The sequence below is a fragment of the Amblyomma americanum genome, chromosome 1, assembly GCF_052857255.1.
Source record: "Amblyomma americanum isolate KBUSLIRL-KWMA chromosome 1, ASM5285725v1, whole genome shotgun sequence".
NCBI lineage: Eukaryota > Metazoa > Arthropoda > Arachnida > Ixodida > Ixodidae > Amblyomma > Amblyomma americanum.
In genome coordinates this window covers 300,967,106-300,992,048 of record NC_135497.1, presented here as the reverse complement: position 1 = coordinate 300,992,048, position 24,943 = coordinate 300,967,106, and the positions used below count along the sequence as shown (strand labels likewise).

Genomic DNA, 24,943 nt, shown 5'->3' with positions numbered 1-24,943 from the left:
CTTTTCCGTCTCTATGCATGTATGTTTGTACTGAAAGGCGGCCATATATATAGACTATTCCATTTGATAGACTGCCTGCCGCGAGCCAGTGGTACTGCAACAGGGGACAGCAATGCCATTGCTGTCTGTACTACTTTGAGTGTAGTGCACTACCGAAGTTAAACTTTCTGGTGCACGAAATTTTGCACCTGCACTGCAAGTGCTGCAAGGGATTCAAATTTACACACCTTTCCATTGCATGGATAATGCTCAGTATCATTTGGTCCAGTGCCTGTTCTGAATGGCACGCACCATTATGGGCGCTATCCGTGTTTTGCACAGATTTACTTTTGCACGATGACGGTGTACAGAATGTCCGCTTCTGTATGCCACCTGTACTGAGATTTCAGTATGACGACAGAATTGTTACACACAAGGAGGAAGATTGCGCAGGTCGGGTCCCAGAAGTTCAAATAAATATTATGCGCTTTGTAATGTGGGTGCTTCAAAAGAGGCTACAAAGGATTGAGTAATTCACAGGTTTATGAGGCCACAGAAATAGCAAAAGTTATCGATGGCCGGAGCAGCAATATCTCCACACGTGGTGGTGATAGCTGGTATGGGAACTCTAGTAGAGTATAGCAACCTTGGCTGTTCCCATTTCACAGCTTTAGGGGAGGAGGTCCATTGGTGGTCGTGTGCAAAAATCCATTCTTTGCGGAGCTGCCCGCAAGTGTGTGTGTGTGTGTGTGGGGGGGGGGATGTTGCCTTTCTTTTCTGCACCCCGGCCAGAAATTTTCCCCATTTTTCGACAAAAAAGGAGGCCAAGAAATACATGGCGCAAACGGGACAGAATCCTCTAACAGTGGCCCATAAATCCACCCCAGGGTGCTAGGTCACATGCATGATAGTGTGCTTTGTGAATGGCTGTTGTCTACAGACTTTCGCTGCGTTACACTAATGAGAACAACATAGCAATCCAGTGACTGGTCCGCATGCGTGACTACAGCGCCTCATGTTGCCCTTCCTACGTACCAGAGGCTGACACGTGCTAATTCTTTATCATGAACAGTATAGCCTGTCGGATTTGTTGATGCATTTCTATGAGCCAAAGCAATGCCATGGGCTCCGAGGCATGCCAAACTCGCACATTATTCTTCTCCAGCAACTGTTTATTGTAAATTGCAGCTGTAGTGTTAGTGAGCCAGCAGCTGGACCAGAGAAACCCAGGCATACCTCAATCCAGAACAAGCACAAAGAACCAGCAGTAGAGAATATTTATTCTGTGGTCGACACTTACTGCCCACATTAACAGGGCTGCAGTTCCTAGGCCCACTCATCAAGTGGCGCAAGGCAAGCTACATCTCATATGCAAATCAGGACGTGAGCAGCGTGCAGATTTCCAGGACGCCTTGCTGGCGCCTGGCAGTATTCGCATACTTGCAAGGGTGGTCAAACGGGCTAGTTGGTAGCTCATATTTGAAAAAAACAGCACACCTTTAGACACGAACAGAGGCAGATATAACGACACAGCGCTGTGTCGTTATATCTGCCTCTGTCTGTGTCTAAAGCTGCGCCGTTTTTTTCCAAGTATTCGCATACGCAGCCCTTTCGAGGCCTGCTCGTGTTTGAGTGCATGCAGCAATACGACTGAAGGCTGCTGTGTCATACTTCTATGCTGTTGTTGGTCTTCAGGAGACTCCGCGTGTCCAAGGGCGTGACAGCTGCACAGGGAACGTTGAAGCGGTCAAAGCAGTCGAATATTTCCTGCTCCTGATGATCCGCCTCCTGGAGCTCCTCGTAGCCTAAAAAATAAAAGCCTATTAGGGATGAAAACTTTAGTGCAGAACAACTGAGCTTACGGAAAACTCCTCAACTACAGGGGCCCAATTATTTCTTGCTGTCATTACATAAGGCAGGATCACATTTTTTCATGCCTATAAAGTCGATACTGTAGCTGCTGAAAGTCTTCATGCGTGCCACCTAACACATAAGTATCGCAGGCTCGAGTTTTGATTATTGCCATAGCAAACGAATGACTGGCCTCATAATAGAAGTTGCAAAAACATGAAATGCCAACGTTACAGTGTGGAAAACGTCATAAGCATTTTTTTTGTTAAATTCTATTAACAACAGGCATGGCTCATTCAGTTGCTCAAAGCAGGCTTTTATAGGCACGGCCGTCTTATGCAAAGCATTGCTTATCAAGCGGCCATGGTATAGGGTAAGCGCGTCGGCGGGGCAATCGTCAACAAAGTGGCGTACGCTAGGACTTTGCCTCACACACTATACCATGACATAAGAGTAAATGTTGTGATTCAGCAGTGCTATTTTCGACCAACTACAGCCTCCTACGTGATGATAAATAAGAAATACATGCCCCTTTAAATAGAGAGAGAAGGTGATGCGAAAACCCCGGAACACAAAAGTAAATCAAAATGAAATGATACTGTAAAGTTTAGTTAGCACGATGACAAAATTGCACAAAATAATTTGGAACCTTGCTTAGCTTATTAGCCCCATTTTTATTGCATTCAGACGTTTAATAGGGTCCCAATTATGTATGCTCTCTTCCAGTATATCTAATGCTAGCAAAACAAATATTGTATCCTTCCTAACATCAATGTTATAATGTTATTTTAAACTTTAGTTGATGGCATTATTGTTTACTTGATTTAATTATCGTTTTGTCAGGCTCTTATATGACTGCTGACTCCTCCACAAAGTAATTATTGTTAATACAATTTAGGACAGCAACATTTTGAATGTGAATCTCAACACCTTAGTGTAAAAAGTCAGTTGACAATATGTATCCTTCAAAAAGGTAACCATTCCCACTTCACTCGTTGATATGCAGGTGCCTTAGACGAAGTGTGACCACATTCTAACAAAAAACTAATTCGGGCTCATTGCTCCATTTCTATGAACTGTATTATGAAATAGAGTGGAAAGGTCACTATTCCTACAGTGCCTGGCACCGCGAAAAACCCTAAACTTCATTGGATTTACAATCTAACCATCAAGAGCATCTCATTATCAGGTATACTTTCTTTGCCATTTTCCACTGGCATCCTGTCCTGAAAGTCGGTAAGCTGACTGTGAAGTGGGATCGTGAATGCTGATATCAATTAGCTTTCCTTTCAGTGCATCTAAAAGGCCACTGGCAGTTTCTGTGCCCTCATTTACAACCAAGAGCAAGTTGTCCCGTGTTTTTAAACTAGCCTGCCATCGCCGTGCATGCACTTTTGCCATGCACAGCGGCCGGAAACTCTCCATGCCTCTGTAACTTGACATTCCTTGCGTTGGACATTGCGGAACTAATATTTGCTCAAGTGAGGAGGAACCTTGTCACTGCCAAAAGTCGCCTTGGCATATAGATGGACGCATTGCATCGATGGTGTGCTCGATTTGAAGAGAGCCAAGAATGCATGTGCCGACTCGCAAGACATTTCGCTGGAATTAATGGCAGATCTCCACGTGGAGTTGTTTAATATGGCAATGCAAGCGAAAACGATTTTTTTTCGCCCGTGGTACACTGACTGCATTTGGACACCCACCTGTTCAGTACTCTGTTAACAAAGTGACAATGCAAAAAAGTCAAATTCATAACCATTACTCTCTCTAAGGTATGAGGGCATTCCTGAAATAGCATTTTTCTAAAAAAAATGATATTTTGCATTTTTTTTGGCAAAAGTTAGAAGGGTCTTTGAGGTTATCAAAAATATAAAAATGCAAACTATCATTTTTTGAAGAGGAAGAGAGAACTTCTTTCTCTCTCTTTTAAAAAATGGTATGAATTTTTATACTTTTTGGTAACCTCAAACACACCTCTACCTCTTATGAAAAACATTATGATTCAGTCTTGTGGTGTTCAAAATTTACAGGCTACATTGTTACCTGCAACATCCTTGTGTCTATAGAACCTATCTGTTTTAATCTTATTTTTCTAGAAATGAAGTTTAGTTCTTTCTTGAGTTTTGCCAACATAGATAAAGCTACACTCAGTGAAAATTTTTCAAACTTTGTACGCCCGTTTATTACACATCAAGGTATCAATGAACAAGGATTATCGAAATCCACTAATATTTTTTATCTTGTGACCTGTTATCTGAACATCCATGCTTGTGGAAAGCCAATTTTTGTGTATGCTTTTAGTTTTCTTGTGATAACTGCCTGCAAACTCATCACAGGCTCTTTATTTAGACAGTTCACTGGACAGGTAATAGATAGGCCTGCATAAATTCCGAAGCAATATGGTGCACATTAGTTAGTTTCCGAATTATCACTGTTGGCGTAGAGGCAAATTTAGGGCACTTTTCAAATTAAAACAACATGTTTAAAAACTAAAACACTTTTTTTTGAAGCTTTATACTCACTGATGACATCAACATGGTATGCCTAAAAATTAAAAATAGCAAAAGGATTTATATTTACTATTTATTTATATTACTAATTAATGTTTATTACTAAAATAAACATTTTCCGTCACGGGTGTCCTCATACCTTAACTGATAAAACCCTGTAATGAGAACTCAACAAATGCGGCAAACATGGCAAAATTTTTTGATAAAATTATATTAATATTTACTTTCTCACAAATCTCACAAATATAATTAAATTACGTTACAATTACTTCATAAAAGTAAAGCAATTAATTTTCAATCACCTTTGATTTCTGATCACAGAGTAAGATAGAAAGGAGCGCCAGTTTGGCTGATAAGAGGACATGAATTTTACCACATTGGTGAAACTTCAATGGGCCATCTGATAAGCAGTGCTTGGATTTGGCATTGGCGCTGGTAGAAAACTCCCACTGCACTGCAGCTCCAGCGGTTCCAGGGTCACTGGTGCTGGACACTCTCTCCCTCTTATTCTGCAGGCACACGCATGCGTCGTGGCTGTCATCTGCTTCACAGTGCCGCTCTAGCACACCACTTGCATCGGCACAGCCACTGATCAAAACAGCATTTCGTTTCATAGCATTGTCGAAACGTGGAGCATCGATGAGGTTATTTTTGCAAGGCGAACAGCGAAATGGAGCAAATGGAGAGCCGCAACAGTGAGCGAAGGATAGCGGAAGGAAAGAGTACTATGCAAACCTAAAAGCTGAGTGCCCAACGTGCACTGGGCATTCGTGTAGCAAAATCGTGCCTGCTGATTGCATTGCGGCAAGCCTGAATCGGAGCTCCTGTCTATCTTACTCTGTGTTAAAGAAGTACTCCGGTTACAGCTCTCAAGCATTTCATATTTCTTTATTCCAAGAACAACTGAGCTTCAAAATGGACATCGGAAATTTTGCCCTGCTTTGAAGAAAGGGTGTTCTTTGCCATGCTGAACAGCCTCTCTGCAGACGCAAATGAGGGCAACTCAGGGTTCTATATCATAAATGGCTTTTTCACCCTTGATTACGACTCAAAAGCTGTACAATCACCCACTTCGTTCTTCATCCACTGGCGAATGTCATCGTTCATTGCGTCATGTGGTAGTGCCCTCCTGATTTTGAACAAACTGTGATCAGCGTCAGTTATGGGTGGCGCAGTGGCTTGATTTTCAGACTCATCACCTCTGAAATGACCCTGGTAACAGGAGTGGAAAGCTGCCATTTCTTTTGGTCAAGTTGCTCATCCTGGAGCCACGCCAACTTAAAATGTGATGTGTGGCGGCCGCAGTGGTGTAGTCCGCGAGTTGGTTCGCAAACCTGGATAAATTTAACATAGTGCATTAAAAATACCCACACAGTCAACATTATTCCACGCATTCTTACATTTTTTTTCTGGTAAATCAGACCTCTATATACTCACAGAGGAGTGTGGAAAGCGCTCTGCAACTGAACTGAACCTAAAAATTATGAAAAGTGCAAAAATGAAGTGAACAGCAATGACGATGACTAGGTCAGCTAGTGCTGCCAAATAAAAAAAAAACAATGAAAAATTACGATGATAAGACTGGAAGCGAACAGTGCTTACATTTATGTCTTTCGGCCTTGTCTTGCTCTTTCACGCTGTGGTATCCTATCCTATGAAAGCTATGAAATTTTAGTACTATACTCAAGTTTTCCTTCAACATGACAAACCAGCCGGATATGACGTTTCAATTAACCTCGCACTTCTGCACAATTTGACATGAATGAAATACTACAGTACCTGTACAAAGAGGCTAATCGTCACCGCATCGAGAACAAACTTGTATAAGCTAGGTACACACTACACTTCTGACATGTGATTTGCTATTTCCAGCTGTTACCGCAGCACAGTAACCATATCCTAACTCCATGTTCATTGCTGCGCAGTGGCATCCACTCAATGATGCGCTAGTAAGACCTCCGCCTATGAAACAGCACTGCTGCTACCACAAAGAAAATAACTACGACGAACTCACCTCTTCATGACACTGCAATTCACAGCGTCAAGAAGTGCTTAGCAATACTGCAGTTCCTGGGGACAGTGCAGGGACCGTCGAAGAGCCCACAGCATAGGCAGAAGTGCCCCCACGAGCATATATTTTTCTCCCTGTAGAACAACCAGGGACCGCACTATTGGCCATAGAACCTGTCAGAGGGGGATTGAAGCACAGCATTGCAAGACGATGTACTATATTGTCTCATGTCTTTACTACTTTAATTACATTAAAAACACCAGGATATTGCCTTTTATATTTAATATATCTGTGTATACCCCCTCACTCAATGTGCACGAGCTTGTAAGCAAATTTTATTGCAATACTTGTACTTACTTAAATACACCAGAAAAAAAAAGTCAACACACAGACTTGTGTTCTTCCTGAAATACAAGGTAATCTCCAAGGATCCGGGAAATGTTCAGCATGTCAAGGACCTTGGTCATGCGTGTTGTTCTCTCTTCCCTGATCTGGTCCAAGGGCTTGAACACAAGTTCCACCTCACTGCATGAGGCAAAATTAGAAAGCACCTCCAGTGCTGCTACACAACCTCTGATGTAATAGATGAGTGTTGCTGTTTGCTCCATAGTACTTTGCAGGTGTTCATAACGCATGTAAATGCACGCCTGTACCGCACATCTTGCAGGGCTTGTTCAATGTCTACGGCAGCAATAAGGTTGAGCCTAAGCATTGCATAGCGTTTATGTTTTGGCAGCCGTGGTTCATCCAGCTTGGGAGGGATATCAGTCAGAAACCACTAGAAAAATCTGCACATTATCCATATCTATGTCTTCGTCATCTTCTGTTGGTTGTTGTGGAGTGAATACCATGCAGGCAATAAAATGAGCACTATGGTTTGACTGAAACAATAAAATGAACAACAGGGTAAGTAGGGTCATGTTTAACCTGAATAACCTGAATTTTAAAGCATCTGTGATGGTCACAGTAACCTTGTTCAGGATTTCACAGTCCACCAATACACCATGAAGTGCATGTGCAAGGACGTATGTATGGTGCCCAGTATGGCAGACTTTCTCGTGCAGCCTTGGCCCAACCAGTGGACGAGAAAACTTCTGAAATATACACCTTTTATTTAGTATATCACTATGTGGTGTATGACAAAATATGCATGCTTTGAAATTTCTTGAGAGGGAGGTTGCAATGTAAGCTTGCCTAACGATGAAAGGATATCCAGCAGTCAGCCATGCAGCATACAAGATGCCATGCCTAGAAAACAGGCACGCAGCTTGTCCTTCATTTCCTCAAACAATTTGTTGACTCAGCCAGCTATTGCCCAGCGGAAGAGCACCTTGACTCCATGTTAAAGAGTTTGCAGGAGGCCAATAAAATCCAGGTGTTCTGCAATGAAGAACATATGGAAAGATCCTATGAAAAATGTATTTATAGCTAAGTCTAACTGCTGCTTTGAAGGTGTGGACACTTTTCCTACAGAGCATCCAAGCCTCATCTGCTTTGGGGCATACGAAGAGCCTTCACAAGCTCCGTCAGCAAAACGCTTCTGTCTGTGAATATCGAGCTCTTTTAACGTGCGCATATGGGTGCTGCTTCTAAAAAAGAAATTACCTGCAAACCTCAATGAAAGGGATCACGAACCAAATCCACCAAGTATAAAAAGGCATAAAAAGATATTTAACCAGAAAGGGGCTTTCACGGTGAATTAGAGTTGAGCCCACTTATAACGGTCGCAGCTATAACGAACGCTTGCTTATTACGAATGGGCGCGGTGCTACCGTCAAAATATGCACAAGGGCAATGGCAATCCATTGCAGATACTATGAACAACTTTGGCTGCACCACTTGGTTTTAGCGAACAAGGAGGTGCTGTAAACTCCCCACCGCAGTTGAAGAGGTCATGCTTCCAGCAAGCGCAGAGATCAAAGATTGCCTCTCAACCTTCACGACGCTGCCCGGGAAAGAACATGTCGACCCAAAAATGCAATAAAAAGGAGGCATTGAAATGGTAAGTAACTGCCGACCAAGCCCATGCCAATGACCTATAAGCGCAATCATTGCCTGCATGTTCATCGGCTGAACAAAGCATCCCCAAGCGGAAGAAGCATGTTGCATGCGAGACAGGGGCATCATTGAAAGCGAAGCTACTGATCATGGTCGTGGATAAAGTAACAGCAGCGATTTGAGAATTTTGAAAGGCTTGCTGGCCATGCTGGTCACATGGTATGCATCACGTGCCTGGCCTGCCAGTCAGCTCCATCTTTTGCGCTGCAGGCAGTGTCATACAACGGACAATGTAGCTGAAGCAGTGTGCCATGAGCACTGCACTGTTTTCTTGGCTGCATGAGCCCAACAATGACAGATGAAGCTCGAAAACACACGTGATCAGACGCATGTATATTTGTAACAACGCTTCATTTATGTATAGCTGGCCAGATGTTTCCTCAGATGACTGCACTCCTGCGGACCACAAAATTGCAGAGGCGCATGCTCTGACAAAGATGTTGACCACCAAGTACGAGCACACTCCTACTGCCAGCAATCTTATTTGTGTGGTCTACCTGCCACCAGCTGCCACGGATGCTTCAATCACAATTAGTTATATCCTGTCCCCAAATTTGATAGTTCGGAGCAAGGGTCTCAGTGAGGATTAAATGACTGCCCTAGAGAGCCTGAAAAGAGCTGCGGCAGGCTCTGCTTTGCACAAGTAGGCATGCAAAACGCGGTTTTATAAGAAACAAATGCTTCTTTGTCAGCCTCAGTGTTTTTGGCTGTTATACGGAGAGACCACTTACTACGAATATCAGATATAACGAACAGAATCCACGTGACTGTCAGGTTCCTTATAAGTGGGCTCGACTGTATTCTGCTCTGCCCTGCTCACATTTTAACAAGTTTCAATGAAAACTGGTAACCTTAGAAGGAAAGAAGTTAAAGAAAGAAAATTTCAGCAGAAAAAACTACTCTCAGGGCAAGAGATGCTAAATTTTTTTCCCCTCAAACTAAACATATAAGTCACTCAATGCATTGTAGCCAGTGGTGTGACACTTCCATAGACTCAGTGGGGCAGAAAACGTGCTAGCGGCAGCAGCAGCACCTAGTTGGTCAGTGGAAAGCATTCAGATTAACAAAGTGTCTTTTGCATCAACTCGCAAGTAAAAGTACTCTTTACTCCTTTAAAGATTATAGTTAATAACTGACAGTTGTAAGAAAGTTATTCGCACACTGTATAAGCCTAAGACACTATAATTAAATTTTACTGACGACTGAAACTGCACTGATGCCAGTCTCGAAGCCCCACAACAAGCCAATCCAAACAATTAAATATGGCTGCTTGGATCACCCGGAGCTGGTATCACCAGTTGCTCTCGTGGTAGCTGCGCTTTCTGCTGCTTGATTGGATCATGGTAAATATACGTTGTAGCGACAAACTGCTAAAGCATTACACTTCCTGTTTGTCGAGGCACTCACCCAACGTGCGTATTCGGTCTTGTTTTTATTGTGGCAGCTCATGTAGCATGCTTTACACTGGCGTCCGACTGGAGTGAAAGCTAGCAAAACAACAGCACAACGCAGGAAGAGTTCTATGTAAATGAGACTTTACTAAAATAAGCATCCTTGTATACACAACCTTACAAAACCAGAGTATCTGAAGCCAGTCTTTAAATACACGTACGAATGCAAGATTGTCCACAAGTGTGAATATATACATGATTCGACAAAGGGGCAATCAAGCAATAAGCTGAAAAAAAAATCTTTCAGAAGAGCATAAAGAACACCTTCAGAAGAACCTAATATTCCATATATCTGTAGCCATGGCCCATAGAGTTCAAGAGAAAGAAAATAACTGCGGGTGGACAGGTGTAGTGATGATTCGGAACATTGATCAGCTGGAGCAATGTAAGCTGAGCTGGCATACAGCAGGATTAACTGCAGCTCTTCGCGAGAGATTGCTCTGCTGTCGAGTGACACAATTAAACTGATGGCGACGACATAATCAAACGCAAGCTTGCGAGGGGAACATCAAAAGAATTGAACAAAATCGGGTAGAGAGTGTTACATAAAGTGCTCTTTTGTCTGAATGTCGCTACAGTCGAGCCCACATGTAACGGCCCCACTTAAGACGAACTTTCGCTTATAACTAACGAGACCTGCGCGACCGCCAAAATATACATTGTTTCAATGGCACAAGATCACACGTATAACGAGCATCATTAAGCCCTGCTGATCGGTTACAGCAAACGGAAGGCATAAACCTGGCGCCGCGATGCGAGATAACCTGCCTCCGACCCCTTTGTGCGCCCAGCGAGCGGTATGTTTTCCCGAGCCTCATCGCAGGCGAAATGCCCCCCCTCCCCCCCCGTTTCGTGCCGCTCTCAAGCGAGCTGACTGATATCCTTGGGATCTGTCCGGCTTCCCCTCCACCCAGCAGACCGGAGCCACTCCAAACATGGGAGGACTGGGAGACCTCACTACGCTCCACAGATCAGGCACGACAGAAGATTGTCGCCACCTGTGCGGCCAGCGTCATGGACCTTTTAGCCATGAACGTTTGAGTGCGGTGTGGTCGTGCGAGGACCCAGGGGTCCTGGGAGGCCCGAATTCCTCTGCACAATAAAGTCTTTCTCTCTCTCACTCTCATGCCGTTCATTGCGTTTAAAATTTTGTGTCTGCACCCCTTTAAGGACGATAGACACCAAATTTTTTCTTGCGTGTTTTCTTCTTTCAAACGATATCGTAGACATTCGTATACATGAAGCACCCTGTGGTATTTGTGTACGACCGCTAAATAGTTTATAATTGAATTTCTTCTTCACGCTGTTTCGGTTTCGTCGACCGAAGGACGACTGTGACGTCAAGTTGATGTTTTCGCCACGTGATCAACTGGAAAAACTTGTAAGGGCCAGTGCGGGTGGCGCCATCAGGGGACACACAGGGACGGCTGACAACACTGGAGGGAGAGGGGATGCGTGGTTGGCTATGGCGGGAATGTGCGTGAGGTGTGCGCGGGCAGCGCGGGAGTGATCCGAGTGGCGTGGTCGAAGTGGGCTCAAGTGTGAGCTCGGTGCGCATTGCATTAGGTGCGCAAACTACGGATGACTATTGGGGGACTCCGGCAAGAGGGACTCTGTGAGCGTGTGTAATAAATCATCCCTTGACAAGTGGGGGCCCGTCCGACGGAACCAACATGGAGACCAATGCCGGAACGTCCGCATCTGATGAAAGCTCCGTCACAGCCACGGTCCCAACTACCCTGGTGCAGCAACTCCTGGCCACTACGACGAAAGGTACGCTGCTCGAGCAAGAGCAACTGGCAGCGCAAGTGCGCGAGATTCTGCTCACGACATCGATCGACACCAGCAGTACGACAGCGGAGCAGGCCAATGAAGCTAGGCCTAGCGGTCGCGGGCTTTGACGATGAGGGAGGCACTTAGGCCGTTACCGAAATTCATCGGATATGAAGACAGTCAACCCCCGCAAACATTCTTGGATCGATTCGTCGAGTACTGCTATTTGGGAGGCATCCCGAACGATCGTCGCCTTCAACATATCCCTGTGGCGTTGGAAGGCTCTGCGAAACAGTGGTGGCGGTTCATCGGTGGCCACTCAGATTGGGCTTCCTTCGCCGAGGACTTCAAGGGCGAGTTCGCGGCCGTCGACTACAGGGAAAAATTGAAGGCAGAGCTGGCCGAGCGCACTCAGCACCCTGCCGAGAATCTAAAACAGTTCATACACATCATAGCAGAGTACTATGACCGTATTGGAGAGCCTGTCACCGACGCGGAAAAAGTTGATGGGGTGAGGCGGCAAATGCATCCGACCTTTCAGGACCTGACGAATAACATGGAATTCGCGAACCTGCGCGACATGGCAAAGGCAGCGGGCCTCCTTATGCAGCGTGCGTGGCACCGCCTGCGTTACGTGCCACCGCCACTGCGAAGCACGCAGGCCGCGCCCGACCTCGCCTTTGTTGACGCCGGCGCTCCACATCGTCACTGCCCTGTCGCGGCGGCCTCAACCGATGCTTCGTCACGACATGACTGGTCGCTTCGGCCTGCGGCGATGCTCGCGTCCCGACACGGGGTCCGTCCTTCGGGCTCGACGCTGCGAGCTGAGGCCCCTTTGTGGGCGCCGCCAGATCCCCGTGCACAGTACCAGTCGCCGGCTTCAATGAACGAAAGCGGCCGCTCCGCACTGGGCATCGCATGGCCCATGCCTCCACCTGAGGCTGTTGTCTGCCACCGGTGCGGTGGTAGAGGTCATCGAGCGCGCGCATGCCCTACAGGCAAGTCACGAAGCAGACCGCGCTGCTTCCGCTGTGATCAGGTTGGTCACCTCCAAGCAAACTGTCCGGGAAATGGCCGAGCGTAGCAGTTGTGCCGGCCAACGGCTACGCAACTTCTTTGCAAGTTCTAGCGACGACCGGTGGGAAAGAACCTCTGCTCGAGGTATCAATCGGCGACAGTGTATTTTACGCCCTCCTGGACACCGGCGCCAGCGTTAGCCTGATGAACGCGCGAGCCTTCGAGGCGGCGAAACGAAGTGGCGCCAGCACCAGAGAAGAAAGACGGACTCTCCGGCTTGCAGAGGGAAGGTCGGAGACAACACCCTCTGTACGTTGCCGCATCCGATGGCAGGGTAGCAGCCGGAAACAGCGCTTCCTCTTGTTGGAGAAGCTTTGCCACGACATAGTTCTGGGACGAGACTTCCTTGCAACAGCGGGCTTTTCTGTACATATAGGCCTCGGTGGATGGACACTCGGGATGGATCCCCAGCCATTGGTGAGGTTCAGCAAGGCACCCTCTTGCCACCACACCGCGGCTGCTGGCCTGCTCAAGACAGCTCCACACAAGTTGCACAGCAGCATCCTGTCATGGAAGACTGGGATGAGGACCTAGCTACCTCCTTGCAGCAGCTGTTTGCTCTGGAAGAGCATGGTCCACCTGAGGCCAACTGCAGCCAAGCGACGTCTGACCGCAGGGCCTCTCCAGACAGCAACCGACTTGAAGCCATCCTCAGTCAATATAAACATGTTTTCCAAAAATACCCCGGCTGCACATCTCTCATTACGCATAGAATAGATACAGGCGACCACTGTCCAGTCCGTTGCAAACTGCGCCCAGTAAACGCAAAAAAGCGGGAAGTCATGGACCAGTGTATACAAGAATTGCTGCAGCAAGACCTTATCGAACCATGCACCAGCTCATGGGCCAGTGCTCCAGTCCTGGTGCAGAAACAGAATGGTGGGTACCGCCTAGCAGTTGACTGCACACCATTAAATGCCAGGACAAATGTACCAAGGTACCCAATGCCTCGTACCGACTGGGTCCTTGCACAGTTGGGTCGTGCCAAATGGTTCTCGAGTCTGGACCTTGCACAAGGTTTTTTCCAAGTGCCTGTAGCACCAGAGGACGTTCAAAAGACTGCGTTCATATGCCACAAGGGCATGTTTCAGTTTAAGAGGATGCCATTTGGAGTGGCTGGAGGGCCAGCAACGTTTCAGTCTTTAATGGACAAACTGCCAGACGGAATAAAACATACCTACTGCATGGCTTTCTTGGATGATATCCTTATCTACTCCGACACATTGGCAGAACATCCGGACCACATTGCCGAGGTGTTGCGTAGGATTGACAGGGCCGGCCTCTCAGTCAACCCAGCAAAGGTTTCCTTCTGCAAACAGACTCTCAAGTTCCTTGGGCACATAATTACTCCTGGTGAGTGCAGACCGGACCCAGACAAGGCGCAAGCTGTCTCTCAGTTTCCCCCATCCCGTACTGTCAAACAACTCCAAATGTTCTTGGGCCTAGTTGGCTACTACAGGAATTTTATACCCTCATTCTCCGACAAGGCAAAACCTCTAACACTGCTGTTGAGGAAAGGTACAGACTGGTTGTGGGGGGCTGAGCAGCGAGCAGCATTTGAGCTGCTGAAGACTACACTGGCAGGCGAGGTGGCCGTCACCCTACCGGATCTGAACAGACCATTCGTCATTGAGACGGATGCTAGTGGCACAGGCATTGTGGCAGTTCTACTTCAGGAGGTGGATGGCTTGCTTTGGCCAGTCTCGTTTATTAGCAGAACCCTAACCGCAGCAGAGCGAAAACTACACAGTGCAAGAATGGGAATGTCTGGCAGTCGTGTGGGCTGTGGAAAAATTCAGGCCATGCATTGAGCTTACGTCTTTTGAGGTTCATTGTGATCACGCATCGCTGGCACGGATGCTCAACACTGAACACACGTCGGGTCGGGTGCGACGCTGGGTTTTGCGATTGCAAGGGCTGAGGTGCACGGTTAGGCATCGCCGAGGCCGAGCTAACATCCCAGCCGATGCTCTGAGCAGATTTCCAACTGGTCATCCAGAACCAATGCCTTCAAGCTTGGCAGAAGAATGGTTTCCGATAGAACTCGAGGAACCACAGCTCACCATTCGCTTCGCTGAAGTTGCCTCGGCTGACCTTGTTGACACCTCACCCCTAACCGACTGTGCAAAACTGAAGCACGAGCAACAGAAAGACCCGTTGCTGCAGCAGCTGCTGCAGTACCTTGAGGCGGCGATCATACCAGACGACCCCAAGAGGGCAAAAATGGTCTCCGACTTGGCCAAGGAGAGCCATATAGCACCTGATGGGGTTCTGCTTTGGACACGCGGAGGCAAAGCGGTGCCGTGGCTCCCCCTCCATCTACGGGAATTGGTGCTTAAACTGAAGCACGACCATCCACTCAGTGGACACGCCGGCTTCTTCAAAACCTTAAGGCGCATCGAGAGCCGCTTCCCTTGGTTGGGGGTGCGCTCCGACACGTCTCGTTATGTACGAGGGTGTCAGCAGTGCCAGGTCTTCAAGCCCCGTCGCCAGAAGCCAAAGGGACTTATGGACAGCACTTGGGTGTCCTCACCCATGCAGCACCTCAGTGTGGATCTGACAGGCCCATTGCCCAGAACTCCACGGCAACACAAGTATATCCTTGTAGCTCTGGACACATTCACTAAGCTTATCGATCTTTTTCCCCTGCGGGCACCAACTTCAAAAGCCATCGTTGAAAGGATGGTGGAAGTTTTCTGCCGGCACGGTGCACCTCTTTCCCTCTCCAGTGATAACGGTAAACCATTCGTCAGCAAGTCAGCAAGATATGGAAGGGAGTGCTGCAACATTGGGGAATACAAGAGCGGCACACAGTCCCCTACAGACCTGCTGGACAGCCTGTAGAACGTCACAATGCTACAGTCAAGCAGACCATTGTCAACTACTGCTCCTCCCACTGCAATTGGGACAAGCGACTCTCTGAGGTGGCCTTCGCAATGCGGACATCAGAGAGTGTGGTCACAGGGTTTACGCCCGCATTCTTGTGCTATGGTCGGGAACTTCGTACACCTTGGGCAGATAGGCAGCAGATTAGTGCTGAAATTTCTGCATCGGCACCCCATGCACTCGCTGCAGAGCTAAACCTTTACCTGCAGGATGCATTGGCCATGGCCAGGGAACACCAAGAATCAGCGAAGGTCGAACAGGCCAGGCATTACAACAAGCATCGTCAACCAACCACCTACAAAGTTGGCGACCTCGTGCTCCGCGACAAGCACACTCTAAGTAATGCAAGTACAGGCTTCACTGCTAAATTGGCCCCTCGCCGCTCAGGGCCCTACCTAATCACTGCCCGTGTGGGTCAGAACAACTTTAAACTCAAAGACCCTGCCTCAAGAAAGTATATGGGTGTGGCCAACGCAGACCAGCTAATGCCATACCATCCACCGTGGAGGCCTGCTTGCACGAATTAAGGGGGGGAGGATGTAAGGGCCAGTGCGGGTGGCGCCATCAGGGGACACACAGGGACGGCTTACAACACTGGAGGGAGAGGGGATGCGTGGTTAGCTATGGCAGGAATGTGCGTGAGGTGTGCGCGGGAGTGATCCGAGTGGTGTGGTCGAAGTGGGCTCAAGTGTGAGCTCGGTGCGCGTTGCATTAGGTGCGCGAACTGCGGATGACTATTGGGGGACTCCGGCACGCGGGACTCTGTGAGCGTGTGTAATAAATCATCCCTTGACAAACTTTAATATAATCACTGACAGGCTTGTCATTCCATGTTTTGGAAGATGCTGGATTAAATGTCGTAGTCAATTGAATATACATATCAGCGATTATATTACAGTTTTTCTAGTAGATCACGCGAACAAACCGTCAACTTGACGTCACAGTCGTCATTCAGTCAATGAAACCGAAACAGCACGAGAGAAGAAATTCAATCAAATTATTTAGCGCTTGTAGGAAAATACCACACGGTAATTCATGTATTCTAATGTCTAACGCATCGTTTGACAGAAGAAAACATGCAATAAAATTACACTAGCTGCCCACTGAAAGAGAAGACACTTTCGCAAGGCAGCAAAGCTACCTAAGGAACAAGATGGTAGGTTCCAAAATTATTTACCTGGATGAGATATGTGCAACGGCAGCAAGCGCAGTGTTGGTGGAAGGACAGAACAGCGAGCGTGTGCTGCTTGTGCCAAGATCAGGAACCCATGGCCTGGAGCAGGCTGCCAGGGAAGGGCCACCGCATCATTGTGATGCACATCAGCAGTGAGAAAGGCCCATCAACGGCTCCCTGTATGTTTCCTGCAGAAAAACGGAAAGGGTGAAGACTGCTATGAAGATACGGGTGGCAACCATTTTGAGATGTTTGCACTCATGTGCTCCAGAGGCAGACAAGAGAAACATCGTAGCGAAACACAAGCAGTTGTGCCATTCACATCTGGACGAAGCAATGCCGACAACAGTTTTACACAAAGAAGCAGTTCAGCAGTAGCTGACAGAGAGAACACTAATGGAACGCTATGATGCCAACAATGTGGCTCCCATAAATCATGAAGCTGCCCAAACTGTGTGTTGTCAAATACCATGTAGGTGTCGCTTTGGCGAGGGCTGGCAGCGTCAAGCTCTGGCTCCCCCCTTAGCTTTAACCTATGGAGTTTCTCTGGGTACAAGTTAATAATGATACCAAGAATGAGCATAAAGATTTATGGCTTCCTTTGGTTGAAGCTTTGCTCATAAACAAGACACCAACGGTTTCAGCAGAAAAGTGGAGCAATTGTGCACACCACGCCATGAATAATGATGAAAAATTCAGAGCAAACTCTGCCAGCGGCCCTCATATTCATTAACACATACTAGTTTCACAAAACATAACTATGTAGCACATCGGCTCTGGGATGCATCACAATAGTAAACCAGCGCTAACATCTCTTGCACTGCAAATTAAGACTTTACATCACCAAGTTATCAGGCTTCCAAACTTTGGAAGTGGTATCCCAGGTTTAACATCCTGAAGCAACACATGGGCTATGAAGAACACCACAGTGGACGGCTCCGGATTAATTTAGACCGCATGGGGTTCTTCAACGTGCATTGACGTCGCACAGCACACCATTGTTTTTATGTTTTGCCACCGTCGAAATACTGCCACTGCAGCAGGATCGGGCTCAAACCCGCGACCCTGAGATCAGCAGCCGAACGCCAAAGCCACTAAATCATATGGCGGGTGCTTCCAAATTTTCATCTAGCTGCTTTTTCTATGGACTGCTTTCCTGTCTCACTAAAGAATACAATACTTGCTTTACCTATTCGCTTAATAATTCTTTAGGCATGCTGTTTTGTCTTCGCTGAGAACGAATAAACAACTGAGGCTCCTCAACCTTCACGCTGTCAGCAGGCAAAGGACACCTGCAGCTGCATTCCTTTAATACAAGCACATGCATCAGTTTTTGTGCTTATACGCAGGTTGGAGTGGAACGTCAATTCTTATAAATGTCCGACATGAGTATGACGACATCCATACAGACACAAGGCAGCAACGGGAAACTGCAATACGGGCACTGCCTTTGATAAAAACAACTTACTTGTGTGGTGCATTCTTTTCAGCCATCTCCTGCTTCTCGATACAGCTAACTCATTGTTAGAAACATACAGTAGCAGTGAGCCACTCACAACTTGCCTCCGCGTCCCCCGGCTCTGCTTCTTGCATCGACCCTTTTTCCTTTAAAAGCGCTTACATCGAAAGGTGGGCGACCTGTCACATTTGCAAACAGCGCGCCTGTTTTGCACCTTGCTAGCCATGACGAAGCAAGTACGCATCGAAATGTTCACTGAATGTGGGGGAAGATAGAAATACAAGAAACGCATTTAACGCTCTAGCGCACAAATTCAATACGACGCAAATTTTTATTTTTCTCGTCGAGCAGCCACGATCTACCGCTGACGCTGATACTGTAGAAGCTTGGGCAAGTTGGTGTGACATGGTTTTTTCAGCAGCGCGGGGGACAAAGGACGTGACAAGTGCACAGACACGGCGCTGAACTTGCATCCGGTTTATTGAGGTGATTTTCACTACTTAAGTACAGTGGCAACCAATCTCAAATGCAAAGACAGATACACAAAACAGATTGACGAAAATGACAATTCCTGAGCACAGGTCTACAGTGGCACAAGACCAGCTGCGCACGTTTTTCTATTCTCATCAAGGAAACGTAGTTCTTTATCAGACAAAGCTAATGAGGCAACGCTTACGCATTCATCTTTGAATTTATGGATTTCATGAGCTTCAATGATTTCACGAGTGATTTTTGTTCTATTATCTGACAGCACTCGACACTGAGTGAAAACAGGATAACAAGGTGGTTTTTTGTTCTTTTTTCTTTCCTCTGTGCAGTCTCTGCAATGAATGCCAAGGTGACGGGAAGCGGTGCCGCTCACGTTGTTGTTGTGTTCCCGCAGCCGGTCGTTGAGGCAACGACCAGTTTGCCCCGTGTAGTGCTTGTCACACGTAAGCAGAAACCTGTACACAACATTGCTACTACATGGTACAAAACCTTTTCGGTGTTTCTTATCGCAGCCAACCGTCCTTTCATTGCTGCTGTTTACAATATGGCAGAGTTTGGAGAGCTTATCGGGCGCGGAAAAAACAACGTTTACATCGGCACGCGCTCCCACCCTTTTCAGATTATGTGAAATGCGGTGTAGATAAGGAATAACCACATACTTTCTTTTTTCTTCCTTGGGCCTTTCAGTGGAATCTCTGTGGCCTGAATTAATGATTTCTCTTAGCAGGCTCTCTGATATTGCAATCAGAAGGTCGGAAGGGTATCCTGCTGCTTGTAAGCGTACCACCTGATTTTGATAGCTGTCTTGCATCGCATGATGGCATGATTTTTCTAGGGCATTTCTTAAACACAACTTTGCGATGCCGCGCTTTACAAGCTTAGAATGTGCAGAAGCGAAAGGCGTGAGGGGCTTCTGGCATCGTGGCTCGTAACGCCTGCACACATGGCTATTCTTGAGGAACATGGCAAGATCTAAAAAACGGAACTTTCCTTCAGAAGGCATTTCATGCGTCAAAACAAGAGGGTCAAGACAGGTGTGAAAAATTGATAAAACTTTCGAGACCGAGGCCCCTGCGTCAGTAACTGCACATGTCATCAAAACTAAAAAATCATCTACAAACCTAAAAACACGAGCCACGCTTTCGTCGAGTTGACTATCAAGGAGCTTGTCATGGTGCGCGAGATAAATGTCGCCCAGTATCGGAGCTATGCATGAAACAATGCAGACGCCATTGCTCTGGAGGTAAACAGATTCATTCCAGGTGGAAAATGTCGAGTTAAAGCAAAAAGTAAGGAGTTCCAAGAAGTTGCTATTGCTGATGCCTGCAGAACTCTGGAAAGCTACCACACCAAAGGAATCAATGCATTCTTCAACGCTTGCCAGCAGTTTCTTTTGCGGAAGGGAATAATATAAATCTTTTATATCGATAGAGCAGGCCGAAAAGCCTTTCGCTGGGTTTTGTTGCAAGAAAGCGATTACTTGGTTAGAACTCTTCACCTGAAAAGGGTCGTCAATGGTTAAGAGGTTCAGCTTGTCTTGCAAAAAATAACGCGACAGACTTTTGCCATGTGCCATCCTCGGAGACTATTGCTCGAAGTGGGCAGTCCAGCTTGTGAGTTTTGGCTGTGAAGAATATCTTTAAGCAGGACCCCTTGCTTTTCTCTATACACTTGGCTAGGGATTCCAAATTCATTTGTGCACACATTTTCCGTGATCGGGCTTTCACTTTACTTAGAGTGACATCGCTTCTCTGCCGGAAAGTCGAACTGATAGCATTTTCTGCTTTCGATAAGTAGAGCGCTTTTGGCATCACAGCAAAACCTCCCTCTTTACCAGCCTGTAATAGGGTCAGCGAGTTGTTCTTTAAAAACGAAACGGTGAATTTGATTGGAATTCTACACCTGGTAGGTCTACACTTTGCCAAAATGTACACTCCATCTGAAACACATCGGTCCACTTCAGGAGCCACTGCTAGGCTGTAAACTTGTCTCACCATCGCAAGAAGTTCCGATGCCGATTGCCTGGGTTCCACGGCGAACTTTGGTCCTCGTCTAAGGACGCCTTGTACTTGTTCCGGCAAGGACACTTCACCATAGGTGTGGACCGGACTGTGCATCTTCTTAGTGATGGCTCGAAGCTGCAGCAGCGCGCACTGCCATAAGAATTCCGTAGTCCTGTCTGCCGTCTGAGGTCCACCGCCGCCATTCAAGTGCACCATGAGCTGAAGATGTGCAGCTGTGTGCTCTCAGGAAGAGCCATTCTCTGTAGAGGCAAAATCACTCGTGAAATCATTGAAGCTCATGAAATCCATAAATTCAAAGATGAATGCGTAAGCGTTGCCTCAATAGCTCTGCCTGATAAAGTACTACGTTTCCTTGATGAGAATAGAAAAACGTGCGCAGCTGGTCTTGTGCCACTGTAGACCTGTGCTCAGGAATTGTCATTTTCGTCAATCTGTTTTGTGTATCTGTCTTTTCATTTAAAATTGGTTGCCACTGTATTTAAGTAGTGAAAATCACCTCAATAAACCTGTTGTAAGTTCAGCGCCGTGTCTGTGCACTTGTCACGTCCTTTGTCCCCTGCGCTGCTGAAAAAACCGCTGACGAGCGAAGGCACGGAGGGGACACAAGGACATGTTCCTGGAAAATTTTAAAAGTTTTCGAGCAGCCAGCTACGCAGAAGTACGACCCTTTACGTCACTGAAGACTTACATTTAAATATATTCGCGACTAATCAATACTCCACACTATGTAATATCAAAACACAAGCTTATCACAACAGCGCGCTGAAACGGACAGGGAGAGCAGCAGACACGACCCGCTCACGCTTCGCGGCCTGGCCAACAGGCGGCGCAGCCAATGCAATGAGCATGGGCTATAGTTTTCATGCGTCTGTGTCAAAGTAGGTGCTATGTAAAATGCGTTTGATCTTTCATCATAGATACCAGCATGGTGACGATCTTCCTTGTTGAACATGTCTGCTGTACACCTAAGGGACTTGAGTAAGAAGCAAACAAGTGGAGTTTTTTTTCTCGTAATGCAATGAGAAACAATCTTTAATTGCTACAGTTCTGGCAAGATAGAGACTTGGGACATACATGTGCATTTGTCAGCAAAATGCTTGGTGTTAGTGCATGGACAGCGTTTAATGGAAAGAAGGAGAGGCAAGAGTAAGCAGGTGGAAGTGGTCGACACCCAGCACAGAATGGCCAGGAAGTGGAGATTAGCGGCGTAGCACCCTGTATGACGACTTCCCAAAGCTGGCATTGAGGTCATGGATGCACAACATTTCCCAGCACTATGTTAGATGGTAACTGCATGGCATATGCTTTAAAGGGGTCCAGACACAAAGTTTTTCAGTGTCAGTTTATTTGCCTTCAAAGAGGCCTACGGGCCTAGCAATCATGAAAATAAGAGCAAAACACCAGTGCACAGTGTGAATAATTAATTACAAGCCATTTTGTACACAAAGCCTTTGGTCTCAGTCAGCGCCAGCGCTGAAGTGAACAACACCTGAGTTCAGCGACGTCACAATAATTAAAGCAAGTGCACCATGACATCACTCGATGTGGGTGGAAATAGTTTCGTTTATGGGGGTTAAACGTCCGAAAGCGACTCAGGCTATGAGGGACGTTGTAGTGAAGGGCTCCGCAAAATTTCCACCACCTGGGGTTCTTTAATGTGCACTGACGTCGAATGGTACACGGGCCTCTAGAATTTCACCTCCATCGAAATTCGACCACCGCGACCGGGATCGAACTCGCGTCTTTCAGGTCAGCAGTGAAGCGCCATAACCACTGAGCCGCGGAGGCAGCCCAATGTAGGTGGAAATGGCGAGAGGCTCATCGGACAGCATTAAAAACAGCAATAACTTATGTTCCCCTCAAAGAATGTGCCAGACACTTGCAAGATGGCAACTTCTTACGCCCATGAAAGTAATCGTACGGTAACTAACCCCTCTCTCCTCTCCCACTACCGACCCATACCACCTTCCTGCCCTGTGTGCAATGCTCAAAAGGCAAACCTGACTGATATCTTCGGGATCTGTCCGGCTTCCCCTCCACCCAGCAGGCCGGAGCCACTCCAAACATGGGAGGACTGGGAGACCTCACTACGCTCCACAGATCAGGCACGACAGAAGATCGTCGCCACCTGTGCGGCCAGCGTCATGGACCTTTTAGCCTGAACGTTTGAGTGCGGTGTGGTCGTGCGGGGACCCAGGGGTACTGGGAGGCCCGAATTCCTCTGCACAATAAAGTCTTTCTCTCTCTCACTCTCATGCCGTTCATTGCGTTTAAAATTTTGTGTCTGCACCCCTTTAAGGACTATAGACACCAAATTTTTTCTTGCGTGTTTTCTTCTTTCAAACGATATCGTAGACATTCGTATACATGAAGCACCCTGTGGTATTTGTGTACGACCGCTAAATAGTTTATAATTGAATTTCTTCTTCACGCTGTTTCGGTTTCGTCGACCGAAGGACGACTGTGACGTCAAGTTGATGTTTTCGCCACGTGATCAATTGGAAAAACTTGTAAGGGCCAGTGCGGGTGGCGCCATCAGGGGACACACAGGGACGGCTGACAACACTGGAGGGAGAGGGGATGCGTGGTTGGCTATGGCGGGAATGTGCGTGAGGTGTGCGCGGGCAGCGCGGGAGTGATCCGAGTGGTGTGGTCGAAGTGGGCTCAAGTGTGAGCTCGGTGCGCGTTGCATTAGGTGCGCGAACTGCGGATGACTATTGGGGGACTCCGGCACGCGGGACTCTGTGAGCGTGTGTAATAAATCATCCCTTGACAAACTTTAATATAATCACTGACCGGCTTGTCATTCCATGTTTTGGAAGATGCTGGATTAAATGTCGTAGTCAATTGAATATACATATCAGCGATTATATTACAGTTTTTCTAGTAGATCACGCGAACAAACCGTCAACTTGACGTCACAGTCGTCATTCAGTCAATGAAACCGAAACAGCACGAGAGAAGAAATTCAATCAAATTATTTAGCGCTTGTAGGAAAATACCACACGGTAATTCATGTATTCTAATGTCTAATGCATCGTTTGACAGAAGAAAACATGCAATAAAATTACACTAGCTGCCCACTGAAAGAGAAGACACTTTCGCAAGGCAGCAAAGCTACCTAAGGAACAAGATGGTAGGTTCCAAAATTATTTACCTGGATGAGATATGTGCAACGGCAGCAAGCGCAGTGTTGGTGTAAGGACAGAACAGCGAGCGTGTGCTGCTTGTGCCAAGATCAGGACAACCATGGCCTGGAGCAGGCTGCCAGGGAAGGGCCACCGCATCATTGTGATGCACATCAGCAGTGAGAAAGGCCCATCAACGGCTCCCTGTATGTTTCCTGCAGAAAAACGGAAAGGGTGAAGACTGCTATGAAGATACGGGTGGCAACCATTTTGAGATGTTTGCACTCATGTGCTCCAGAGGCAGACAAGAGAAACATCGTAGCGAAACACAAGCAGTTGTGCCATTCACATCTGGACGAAGCAATGCCGACAACAGTTTTACACAAAGAAGCAGTTCAGCAGTAGCTGACAGAGAGAACACTAATGGAACGCTATGATGCCAACAATGTGGCTCCCATAAATCATGAAGCTGCCCAAACTGTGTGTTGTCAAATACCATGTAGGTGTCGCTGTGGCGAGGGCTGGCAACGTCAAGCTCTGGCTCCCCCCTTAGCTTTAACCTATGGAGTTTCTCTGGGTACAAGTTAATAATGATACCAAGAATGAGCATAAAGATTTATGGCTTCCTTTGGTTGAAGCTTTGCTCATAAACAAGACACCAACGGTTTCAGCAGAAAAGTGGAGCAATTGTGCACACCACGCCATGAATAATGATGAAAAATTCAGAGCAAACTCTGCCAGCGGCCCTCATATTCATTAACACATACGAGTTTCACAAAACATAACTATGTAGCACATCGGCTCTGGGATGCATCACAATAGTAAACCAGCGCTAACATCTCTTGCACTGCAAATTAAGACTTTACATCACCAAGTTATCAGGCTTCCAAACTTTGGAAGTGGTATCCCAGGTTTAACATCCTGAAGCAACACATGGGCTATGAAGAACACCACAGTGGACGGCTCCGGATTAATTTAGACCGCATGGGGTTCTTCAACGTGCATTGACGTCGCACAGCACACCATTGTTTTTATGTTTTGCCACCGTCGAAATACTGCCACTGCAGCAG

The 24,943-nt window shown here is 46.9% G+C and overlaps 2 protein-coding genes across 7 annotated transcripts in view; both read right to left on the bottom strand.

Moving 5' to 3' along the window:
* The window catches only part of LOC144115296 (uncharacterized), a 396,380-nt gene that overhangs the window by 229,357 nt on the left and 142,080 nt on the right, over positions 1-24,943 (bottom strand). The window lies entirely within an intron of this gene.
* On the bottom strand, positions 1,238-24,085 carry LOC144115297 (uncharacterized). Of its 6 annotated transcripts, none has more exons than XM_077649630.1 (8): positions 16,777-16,956; positions 7,549-7,734; positions 6,358-6,527; positions 5,946-5,995; positions 5,781-5,817; positions 5,543-5,677; positions 5,415-5,472; positions 1,238-1,784 (listed from the first exon to the last, which is right to left on the bottom strand). In XM_077649630.1, exons 3-8 carry the CDS (start codon positions 6,363-6,365, stop codon positions 1,671-1,673), a joined length of 402 nt encoding a protein of 133 aa, XP_077505756.1. In that variant the 5' UTR covers positions 6,366-6,527; positions 7,549-7,734; positions 16,777-16,956; the 3' UTR covers positions 1,238-1,670. The 6 variants fall into 6 exon arrangements, with proteins under 6 accessions (XP_077505756.1, XP_077505757.1, XP_077505758.1 ...); XM_077649631.1 differs by lacking the exon at positions 16,777-16,956 and adding an exon at positions 9,820-11,139 and having other exon boundaries at positions 7,326-7,734; XM_077649632.1 differs by lacking the exons at positions 7,549-7,734; positions 16,777-16,956 and adding an exon at positions 23,903-24,085.

Bases quoted from the DNA above. Each gene is read 5' to 3' on its own strand.
- LOC144115297 (XM_077649632.1), bottom strand. The intron at 5,818-5,945 runs GTAAGCACTGTT...CATAATTTTTAG, and splicing joins CAAGGCCGAAAGACATAAAT to GTTCAGTTCAGTTGCAGAGC. The intron at 1,785-5,414 runs GTGGGTGATTGT...TTTATTTTTTAG, and splicing joins GCCAGTGGATGAAGAACGAA to GCTACGAGGAGCTCCAGGAG.